The sequence below is a fragment of the Gouania willdenowi genome, chromosome 14, assembly GCF_900634775.1.
Source record: "Gouania willdenowi chromosome 14, fGouWil2.1, whole genome shotgun sequence".
In the NCBI taxonomy this organism is placed as follows: domain Eukaryota; kingdom Metazoa; phylum Chordata; class Actinopteri; order Blenniiformes; family Gobiesocidae; genus Gouania; species Gouania willdenowi.
In genome coordinates, this window is record NC_041057.1 from 23957845 (window position 1) to 23964516 (window position 6672).

General features: G+C 36.6%; 1 protein-coding gene across 1 annotated transcript; it reads right to left on the bottom strand.

Annotated features, from left to right (window-relative positions):
* Positions 1–2909: 2909 nt before the first annotated feature.
* On the bottom strand, positions 2910–5891 carry LOC114476092 (uncharacterized). Its single transcript, XM_028467358.1, has 2 exons — positions 5745–5891; positions 2910–3817 (listed from the first exon to the last, which is right to left on the bottom strand). Exons 1-2 carry the CDS (start codon positions 5771–5773, stop codon positions 3118–3120), a joined length of 729 nt encoding a protein of 242 aa, XP_028323159.1. The 5' UTR covers positions 5774–5891; the 3' UTR covers positions 2910–3117.
* Between the last annotated feature and the right edge of the window lie 781 nt (positions 5892–6672).

A 6672-nucleotide genomic window follows, 5' to 3' on the forward strand; every position in this document is an offset into this window, starting at 1 on the left:
GACCAAGACCGAGACAAACCGAGACCAAGACCAAGACCAAGACCATAAACATTTTTTTTTCAATTTAAAAAAATATATAAATAAATAAAATTATGACAAGGTTCAACAGTTAAATAACATCTCTCTTTAATTTTAGTTTATTTTAAATACATTTGACGGACAAAAAAGGTGCCTGCAAAAAATTTAACTAAAATATTAAAACTACTACTGCTACTGATAAATTCACAATTATTCTACATATTTGAAAACAAGATTTTTATGTCAGCTGAATGTACAGCAAGTGTTTAAAAGCATTTCTGCCAAGAAATAATGATTCTTGATTCTGATTCTTTCAGTTGTGCAGGTCAACAGGTCACAGATTTCACAAGATAATTTTTTAGTTTGAAAAAGCCTTTACACAGGCCATTTTTATTAATTCACTTAGTTGATATAGTTTAATTTAGTTGCTGTAATGTAACTAGGATATTCAATTAACAAAGGTTTCCAACTGTAACTGTAAAAGTGAAACTTTCTGAAATAAAACTACAAACAAGTTGTCATCAGTGTAAAAAACATAGATCTACAGGTAGATGTGAAACTAAATAAAACAAACTCAACCCCTGGAACAGTCATGTGACAAATTAATCAATTGTTCTTGTTGAGAATTATTATTATTCTGGATACAGTGGAAACAGAAACTAGAAAAAATAATTATATTGTGAACCTGTTTATATTGTGGGGAACATATTGTATACATAAATGTAATTGGAGTCTAAAGACACAAAAAAAAAACACCACTTTAAAAGATAATAGACTAATATAAGACCTCTTTACAGTTATTTGACTCATTCTGTGATGCGCGGCGATGACGCGCTGGTGACGACATAATCCAAGATGGCGGCGGCCCGGACTACAGCCGATATTATGTAATAAAGCCTTAAAAGACATGGATATAATGAAAAGAGTGGATGGACAGATGCATAAACATGCAGACTTTCACACGGACACACAAGGACTTATTAAACACACAAGGACTTATTAAACACACACGGACTTATTAAACACACACGGACCTCAGTAAACACGGTAAAAGGAACAGGCTTTACCGCTCGGCTGGCACTAGGACCCAGAAGCAGAGTAAGTGCGTCACCTATCCAGCCTTCACAGGCTGTAATATCATCAGTTTATCATTTTACCAGTTGTTAGAGCTACTGTCTTTACCAGGGAGATAATATTTATTACTGGTGATTGTTTTCTGGAGTTTTACTGGGATTTTTACCGGTGATTAGTTCATATCTCCTTCTGCTCCGCGGTCCAAACTGACACCGCAGCCACACACACACACACACACACACACACACACACACACACACACACACACACACACACACACACACACACACAACAGTCACATTAAGGAAGGTTGTGGTCATTATACGGGGTGGATTAAATAATGACTAAAGGATTGTTTTATCCCGTTCTTCTCCGTGTTATTATCACATTATAAAAAAGGTTAAAAATAGCAGGAATTAGTGCTGGTCTCGAACGGTCTTGACGGAAAATCCCGAGTCCGGGCAGCCCGAGTCCAAGACAAGACCGAGTCAAAATGCTTCAGAGACCGAGACAAGACCAAGACCTTTAAAATTTGGTCTCGAGACCAAGACCGGTCTTGACCACCCCAACACTACTGACCTCTGCATCTGATCATCTGGCTATCACCATGGACCTCCACCTCCCCACCCTCCACCCCAACGACAAGAGAACCATTTGTTTTAGAAACCTGAAATCCATCTCTCCTCATGATTTTTCCACTTCTCTTCTTAACCTTCTGTCTGCCCCCCCCTCCGCTCTCTGACGACCCCACGGACCTTGTTAGTCATTACAATAATTGCCTCTCCTCCAGCCTCGACCAACTTGCCCCCTCCAAAACCAAATTAGTCTCATTTACACACACCGCCCCCTGGTACACCCCCGACCTCAGAAAACTAAAAACCCACAAACGCCAACTTGAACGTCTCCACAAAAAAAAGGTTTAACAGTCCATCTCCAAGCCTACTCCGATCACCTTCAACTATACAAAACTGCCCTCAACACCGCCCGCTCTAACTACTACTCTAACCTTAACCTAAATGTTTCACACATATGCTAATTACCCCACCCCTTGGAACCTCAACCAATACACAAGCAGAGACACACACAGCCACTCCCACCCGCCTCTTCACCGATGCCTGCCTGGGTGATATGTATGGCTGGTTCTCTCCCGGCGGTGGAGATCGAGTGCATATCACCCAGACAGGCATTGGTGAAAGGGCGTGTGGGAGCGGCTGTGTGTCTCTCCGCTTGTGTAATGGTTGAGGTTACAAGGGGCGGGGTCAATTAGCATATGTGCGAAATATTTAGGTTCAACATTTAGATATAAGATTAAGCATTTAGATATGATATATAACATTTAGATTTAAACATTTAGATTTAACATAGGGGTGGGCGATATGGGAAAAATATATCACGATTTTTTCTTTGTGAAATCAGGATCACGATTTTTTTCACTCAAATCATTTAGACTATTTTAAAGTTATTTTAATAAAACCTTCTTAAAATCATCGCCCTAAATGAAAAAAAGGAATAAAAGATAATTTAGGACAAGGTAATTACAAGACAAGATATTTTAGTCTCAGTCTTTTTACTTTGTTTAACTAAAGTGGTGTAGCATTAGCATTAGCAACACTTGCTACATAACAAGGCAGCATATCAGTCTAGTGATTTATATTTGTTATTGAAGTGACACAATCATATTAATAAAATCCTACTTTAAGCAGTGTTTGAACGCCTCATTTCACACAGTTTAGACAATCATATTCTTTACAAGAGAAAATGTTACTGCTTTGGTTACATTAGGCCTGTGTGATATGGACCAATATTCATTTCTCTATTTTTTTCCTCAATATGGCAATAGGTGATATAAATTCCAATATTATTTTCTTTTTTCAACAGTTTTACAAGAAAAACAATAATAGGTCATTTTTACATTTGGCACCTCATAGATTTGGGTGGGCAGTAGATAAGCAGTATTGTAGAAAAGGGGTGGGGGGTGCCACCAAGTGACCACAACCAGCCCCCCCTCCTCCTCCTCCCTCATGCTTAAGGCCAGCTGATTGGTGTAATGTTCCTTTTATGTCCAGAGACGGTTGCTGTACTGCTTTTTGTCATTGAGAATGTCCTTATTGGCATCGTTGCCCCAGAGATGGTCCTTGTTGGTATTTTTGACTCCTTTAGAAAGTTCTGGAGGGTGGAGCGGATGCTTGTCAAGAATAAGTGGTTTCCCTCATCAGAGAAATGAACTCCGTCTGGAATAAACAGTGATCGTTTGTAGAATCGCAGGAGAGGATGTTCAACAACGTCTCCTTTGAAACAGACAGACGCCCTCTTGACAAAATGATTGATGGTTTTTCTGTCCCTGATGATCCGGGACAGCTTCCCGTACCTCCAGGATCTGCGTTCATTAATGGAGGAGAAGATTATCTTCATTGCAGGGAATTTAATGTGCAATTTGGTAAAGTCCTCTTTAATAGTGTTGGCCAGACTACTTGCACTGTTTATGCCCAGGTTGTTTCCTCCGGCGTGAACCAGGAGGATGTCAGGGGGTCCCTGGGTGGAAAGCTGAGCATAAAAACAAGGCAGAACTCCTTCCCACCTCATCCCTCCTTTTCCAAACCAGTGCACGTTGGCATCCAGTCCCAAATTGTCACCAAAAAAATTTAGTGCAGCCTCCTCGCCCCGCCGGATGTAACTGGAGCCGATTATCCACACCTCCTTGATGACTTTGTCCTTCCTCTGTGAACTGTAACATAGACATGGAATCAGGTTAGGATTCATGAAAATAAATACAAAAAAGTACTCATCATTGTGGTTTAGCCTGTCAATGTTTTATCATCATATTAGCTGGAAGTGTGTAGTTCCAGTTACGAGTTAAGCCTCACTTCAGATTGAAGATTCTAATTAAAAGTCAGCTCTGAGATTCTTTTTCTCTCCAATGGCTACAGGTCATTACTTCCTACAGTATAAACCAGTGGTACCCCTTTTCTCTTATTTCTAAATCCAAGTACTCCCTTTTATCCGACTACAACATTTTACTCAGAAGTCTGTGAAAAAACAACTATAAAGCACAATGATGGAAATAATGAGTGATAACACACATTTTAAAGAATCTCATTTTGTAAATAAATAGAATGAAACAGTATTTAGTGCCTCCTGAATAGATTTATTTCTATAGATTTTACCATTTAAGATCATCTCCCTCATCACGTGGGACCAAGACTGACCCTTGTATTTTCAGTTCATGTTCTAATGATTAGAACATGAACTGAAAAAAAATAAATAAAAAATAATAATAATAATAATAATTAATATTAATAACTCATAATAACTAATCAATATCATTTCTAACATCATTTTGTGTGTTTTTAGTGTCATTTTGTTGTTGTTTGTCTGTTCTTTTTTATTATTCACTATATTTTTCTCTTATTTTGTGTGTCTTTCAGTGTTGGGAACGTTACTTTAAAACAGTAATATTATATCGTAATTATAACTATTAATATTAGTTATAGTTACTCACTACTTGATCCAAAAAGAGTTAGTAACTTAATTACTCTATAATAAAAGTAACTCATTAACAAGAAAAGTAACTATTTGCGATACTTTAAAAAAAAAAAAAAAAAAAAAAAAAAAAGGTGCTTCATTAAATTCTAGTTACTTACAACGGATGTGGACAAAGTCTTCACTCCTGGATATAAAGTACACTTCACATGCACGTTCTTGCCTTTGACCACAATTAAATTAAAGTAGTGTTTGTATCGCCACCTTAAAAATAACAACTTTTCATCGGAATGCTCCACGCTCGCCATCTCTGCTTCTTCATCAAATCTGTAGTGGTTGTGTGTGTGCTGCCACATGTGTAAAAACACTGTCTCTGATTGGCTACCATGAAACATGACGCCGTCTTAGCCAATCATAATCGCTCACCTTGTTTTTAACCCACCTCCTCACTATAGCTGCATATGAAGCCAGGGGAGCTTTCTGATCACAGTTTATTCAATCAATACATGTAACTCACCGCATTTAATGTTCATTAACATTAACGGAGTTGTAATGGCGTAAAAAGTTTATTAGTTAGATTACCCTGTTACTGAAAAACAAACGCCGCTTCCTAGCGCCGTTATTTTAAATGCCGTTATTTCAAACACTGGTGTATTTGTTGTTGTTTTGTGTGTTAGCTGGTAATAGTAAGTCATTTTCTCTCTTAGTGTGTGTGTGTGTGTGTGTGTGTGTGTGTGTGTGTGTGTGTGTGTGTGTTTGTCCTTTTGTATATTTTTCTCATATTTTGTGTGTTATTAATGTCGTTTTGTGAGTTTCCGGTAAAATTTAGTATGATCATTTTTAACTAGAAATAAACCTTATAAAACCCCATTTTTCAATGCTTTCTATTGTAAATTTTACTCTATCTCTCTAAAGTACTCCCTGTAGTGCCATTGCCTACCCCCTATTTGAGAAACACTGGTATAAACCATACGTTTTCATTATTTCTCCAACATGTGGAGTCTTTCTGATTGACATAAAACTACTACAAAACATTTGGAAGTGAGGCAGGGCCATTTTCTAAATAAATATTTACAAAATTATGAAGGAAATAGCTATAAATATTTGATTTTAGCCCCTCCCCAAAAATAAATATAAATAAAAAAAACGAATTCATAAAAAAAATGTCTTACCTCTCAAGCTGATGCTGCTGGGCCGTCATTTTTTCATCCAGTTTCCTGTTTCCACCGGTAGAAATGTGGTTTCACCACAAGATGTCGTCTGATCAACACAGTTGAAGAAAATTTTTCTGAAGAGCTCCACAAAAATGGTGCTGTTACTCACAGAGATGATGAGCAACTGAATATAAAAGTGGACTGTTAGTAATAGACAGTTAGGCTTGTTCCCCAGGCAACCCAACCTCTCATCTGATTGGTCAACACGGTTTTTTCAGCTCAACAATTGCGTTTAAAGCAAAACAGAACATTTCAGAAAACAAAATGACAAATAATTCATTTTAAACAAACAAAGAAACAAACAAACAACAACAACAACAACAAAACCAAACAGTTATTGCGATTTTACAAAGAAATTTTTTTTGGAGGGGGAGAAAAAAAAAAAAAAAAAAAAAAAAAAAAAAAAAAAATCACATTTTTTTCTTTGTAAAATCGCAATCACTGTTTTTTTTTTTTTTCCATTCAGATCATTTAGATTATTTTAAAGTTATTTATCAATAAAACAAACCATTTCACCAACTTAAAATATTGCCCTAAATGGAAAAATTGGATACAAGATAATACAAAATGATGTAAGCAATTTATCAAACTGGTTCTATGTACAATTTACAATAATACAAAAATGTCGACAAGTTATTTTTAGTGACACAGCCTTTTTACTTAGTTTAACTAAAGAAGTGTAGCATTAGCAACACTTGCTACATAACAAGGCAGCATATCAGTCTAGTGATTTTTTTATTTTTATTTTTTTGTTGAGGTAACACTCAAGTTCATAAAATCCTACTTTAAGCCTTGTTTCGGACCCCTCATTTCCCACAGTTTGGACAATTACATGCTTTACAAGATAAAACATTACTGCTTTGTTTACATTAGGTCTGGGTGACAG

Excerpts from the sequence above, each read along its gene's own strand:
- LOC114476092 (XM_028467358.1), bottom strand. The coding sequence starts at position 5,773 with ATGACGGCCCAGCAGCATCAGCTTGAGAG. Across the intron at positions 3,818-5,744 it reads CAGCAGCATCAGCTTGAGAG|TTCACAGAGGAAGGACAAAG; the intron begins GTAAGACATTTT and ends TCTATGTTACAG.